We start from the raw sequence: 4,052 nt of genomic DNA, 5'->3' as shown, positions 1-4,052 counted from the left end.
AATGCTTGCAAAAAAAATATAAATAAATCTTACTGTTCACCAGCATACACACACGGAAAGACGTACACTTAGTCATCCTTGCACAGGGAGCCCCTGTCTCAAAGCGCCTTTGATTTTTTTTTTCTCGTTCTTTACAAGAAGTGCAATTTAAAAAAAAAAAAAACCTTAAAAATTAAAAAAATAATAATCGCTTCCCCTCGGGAGCCATAATGTTACGAACAAATTCACATTGAAAACTTGACTAGAAAATTTGTTCATATACCCTGTTTCTGATCAAAGAGTGGAGAAGGTAGAGGATGCAGGGCCAGTGGCCGAGCGAGGGGCAGGAAGAGATAAATATCGCTACTGATACAGCCATTCCAGCAACCAAGATTGCTACGTCACATAAACTATAAAAACGCGTTACCAAAGAAAACAAAACAGGGAAAGGGAATGGGGGGTAGGGCGCAGAGAAGAGAGAGAAAAAGGAGAGAGAGGACCAAAAAAAAAAAAAGCTTTAAAAATAGCTTTAAAAAAAGCACGCAAAGAAAGGGGAGGGGGCTCTCCTGGCGCGCAGTCCCGAGCCCACCATCACAGGTGGGTGAGCTTGGGCGCTTCCTGAATTCTTCCCTGAGAAGGATGGTGGGCGGTAAGGTCCGTGTAGGTGGGGTGCGGCTCCCCTGGCCCCGGCCCGTGGTGATGGCCGCTGCCCAGCGGCCCGGCGCCCCCATAGTCCATGGCGGCCGAGGCAGCGTGGGGTAGGTGAGTTAGGCCAAAGAGGGCCGGCCCGGAGTTGCTCATGGGCTCCACATAGCTGCCCCCCACGAAGACGGGGCTTCCCTGTAAGTGTGGGGTCCCATAGCTGCCGTTGCCCTGCAGGCCATGAGCGTGTGGGTCGTAGTCGGGGGTGCCCCCCGCACCCGTGCCCGCCGTCGCGGCCGCGTAGCGCTTCTGTGGGGGCGGTGGCGGGGGTGCGCAGCTGGGCAGGGGCGCGGGGTAGGAGGCAGGGGGCAGCCCATAGGCGCCTTGAGGGGGCTTGGAAAAGGGCGGAGGCGACTGGGGCTCATATGGGACGCTATTAACCAGCGAATGCATAGAGTTCAGGTAGCCACCCGCGCCAGGGGGCACAGGGCTGCGACTTGGGGACTGGCCGCCAGAGGAGGTGAGCATGCCCTTGCCCTTCTGATCTTTCTTGTACTTCATGCGGCGGTTCTGGAACCAGATCTTGATCTGGCGCTCGGTGAGGTTCAGCAGGTTGGCCATCTCCACGCGGCGCGGCCGGCACAGGTAGCGGTTGAAGTGGAACTCCTTTTCCAGCTCCACCAGCTGCGCGCTCGTGTAGGCCGTGCGCGCGCGCTTGGATGAAGCCTGCCCAGGCGGGCTCTTGTCACCTGCGCAACTCTCCCCTGCCAGGAGAGAGAGAGGTAGAACCGAGTCAGGGGCTGCCGGGACCTCCGCCACCGGCTCAGCTCCTGACCCAGACAGGCCCCTTTCCTCTCCAGGCCATCAAAATCTCTTCAGAACTAGGTGTCAGGGTCTCTCTGGGTTAGGGGTGCAGGGGAGTGGGGTATAGCGTAGGCAACAAGGAGCGAATTCCAAGCTTCTCTAAGAAAGAACAGAAAAGCAGACACCCCCCCACCCCACCCCACCCCATCCTGGGCTGGCCTGGCCTCCCTTTCTGGAGGAGCTATTCATCCTGATTCCCTTCCTTTTCCTCTGGCCCCACTAAACTGCAAGCCCCCTGTGGGCAGGCTCCCCTGCTCCCCTGCCTTCAAAGTGACAGCAAGGACAGGCTCCTGAGACCTTTTTCTCCCTCCTGGCCTGAACCAGCCAGGCAGTAACTGCCATGGGCCTCTCCACTGAAGGAGATGGGAAAAGCATGGAGACACCAAAGCCGAAGGTCTTCACTGCTCCAAGCAAGAGAGCCCAGAGAAGCGTCCATCCACTTGCAATGGGGGAGTTTGCGGGGGCAGGCCCCTCGGGATGAGTTCTGTTTATAAGGCCTCTGTTATCATCAAGCTACCTGCCCCAGCTTGGCCCACCAACTGTGTATCCTCTAGTCCTCTCGGGCCTCATCCCACCCCTACCTATATCTGGGTTCTGGAGATCCCCGGATGCTCAGGCACCAAGCTCAACCTTGGCAGCTGGAGAAGGTAGGGGGCAAAGGTAACCAGGGAGCTGGAAGCCCAAGGCCTGGGGCCTTTTCTTGCATTGGAGTGTGGTTCCAGGGAGTCCATGTGGTTCCCATTAGGATGACAAGCTCACAGCCCCTCCCCCAAGGAGGACCTTGGTTAGAGAGGTGAGGCAGCCACTCCATCTGCTGGAGTAAAAGCTGGCTCTGAGGATAGGCAAAGCCTTGGCTCTGAGTGCTGGCACAGTGATGGGGCCTGCTTGGATTCTGCTACGGCCCCAGATGGGGAAGGTGTCCCAGTGTGCTTAGACTACAACAAGGCGCTCTAACTCCAAGGCTGGAACCGGAAGGAGCTGCGGCTTGTCTGAACTTTGCTCATCTTTGGGAAGGTCCAGAGAGATTCCCAACCAGGTCTCCTGCTGGAGTTTTCCGACCCGCAGAGACCACTCACACCTTCCTAAGGTGCAAAGACTTTGCAAGTCTGGGGGGTGGGGGGGGCAGTGGGGGCAGTGAAGCCCTAGAGACGGGTCCGGTGCTCCCCAACTGTGCTGACTAAGGCGACAGGTGGCTCTCTTGGAAGCGGGTGGAGGAGCCGGGATGAGGCGCTGGGGGCCAGGCCAGAGGACCCTCCTCCGGAAGGCACCCTTTACCTGAACTGGAGCCGCTGGTTTTCTGCTTTGTGTTTTGTCTCGACTCTTTCATCCAGGGGAAGATTTGTTTGGCCACGGTGGGCGAGTTGAGCAGGGGGCTCTTGGCTGCGCTGGCGGGGGCAGGGTTGCTGCTGGTATTCTGAGGGGGGGAGACGGAAGAAGCGGGCGGCGGGGCAGCAGGGGTGGGAGCCGGGGGCTGAGGCGGGGGCTGAGGTGGTTGTGGGGCAGGGGGCGCGGCCTGGGGCGGCGGCGGGGGCAGGGGCGGGTCGCCCAGGCCTGGGGGCTGGCTGGGCGGGCCGCTCAGAGTGCGCAGACACGCTTCGCTCAGCTCGTGCGCCTTGGGGTGGCCCCCGGCGCTGGCCGGCGACTGGAGCGAGCAGGCGGGGCGGTGGTACTCGCCGCCGTCGGCGCCCAGAGCGGCGGACGCCGGGTACGGCTGCTGACTGGCATTATAAGCGAACCCGTTGGCTGCCTGGTAAGGGTAGCCACCGTAGATCGCCGAGCTGTCGTAGTAGGTTGCCTTTTGCATCGCGTTGTTTCACGGTCTCGATCGCACGCTCTGACCGGGGCTGGACACCCGTGAGGGCGCACATTGGCACGCCCCCGCGGTCACGTGACGCTCCGCCGCCAATGGCCGCCCCGCGCAGACCTGGGATGGGGGGGCGAGAAGCGCAGCGCGATGAGGGCTCGGCGCAAATCCATCTTACTCTCAATAGCTAAGTGACATGAAAGCCATAAAAGAAAAAGTGGTCAGCAATATTTAGCAGCACGACTTGGCCCCGGGCGCAGGGAGCCGCGCTATAAAAAGCCGCTGGAATTTACTGGCAGCTACAAATATTTGCTTAACTTGTGTCTGGAGTTGGGGGATTTTCCGGGGAGAGACGAGCGAAGACTTGGAAACCGAGCCTCGTGGTTAGGGGGGGCCTGGGGTGTAGGAGAGACGGGATCCAAAAGGCCTGATGCAGTGTCGAGGAGAGCAGCTGGGACCCTCCTGGTCCAGCAAGAAGAAGCCATCCCAGGTGTCAGTCCTGGCCTGGCCTGGACCGCAGGGCTCGAGGCGATCCCTACACACACCCGCTCTGAGGATCCTAGGGGACCCGCGTGCAACAGCCAAGGGGAGCTTGGGTCTCGCATTTTGTCTCCAATCCCTGCTTTAGAGCTAAGATTTGCCACAGGAATCCTGTGTAGGGGCAACTTGTCCCAGACTCCTTCTTGGACTTTCTGACCCCAAGAAACGTTGGCACACAAGTTTGGACCATGCTGGGGTTCAGGATCTGGGGCCGGCAGCTTTG

At 59.3% G+C, this 4,052-nt stretch overlaps 1 protein-coding gene across 1 annotated transcript; it reads right to left on the bottom strand.

The window, feature by feature from the left end:
* Nucleotides 1-570: 570 nt before the first annotated feature.
* On the bottom strand, nucleotides 571-3,289 carry HOXA3 (homeobox A3). The gene is made up of 2 exons (XM_040964767.1): nucleotides 2,761-3,289; nucleotides 571-1,385 (listed from the first exon to the last, which is right to left on the bottom strand). Exons 1-2 carry the CDS (start codon nucleotides 3,287-3,289, stop codon nucleotides 571-573), a joined length of 1,344 nt encoding a protein of 447 aa, XP_040820701.1.
* Between the last annotated feature and the right edge of the window lie 763 nt (nucleotides 3,290-4,052).

This window comes from Ochotona curzoniae, unplaced genomic scaffold (assembly GCF_017591425.1).
Source record: "Ochotona curzoniae isolate NIBS_2020 unplaced genomic scaffold, NIBS_Ocur_1.0 scaffold_3835, whole genome shotgun sequence".
Classification (NCBI taxonomy): domain Eukaryota; kingdom Metazoa; phylum Chordata; class Mammalia; order Lagomorpha; family Ochotonidae; genus Ochotona; species Ochotona curzoniae.
The sequence above is the reverse complement of the archived record's forward strand: the minus strand, read 5'-3'. Positions and strand labels throughout refer to the sequence as shown.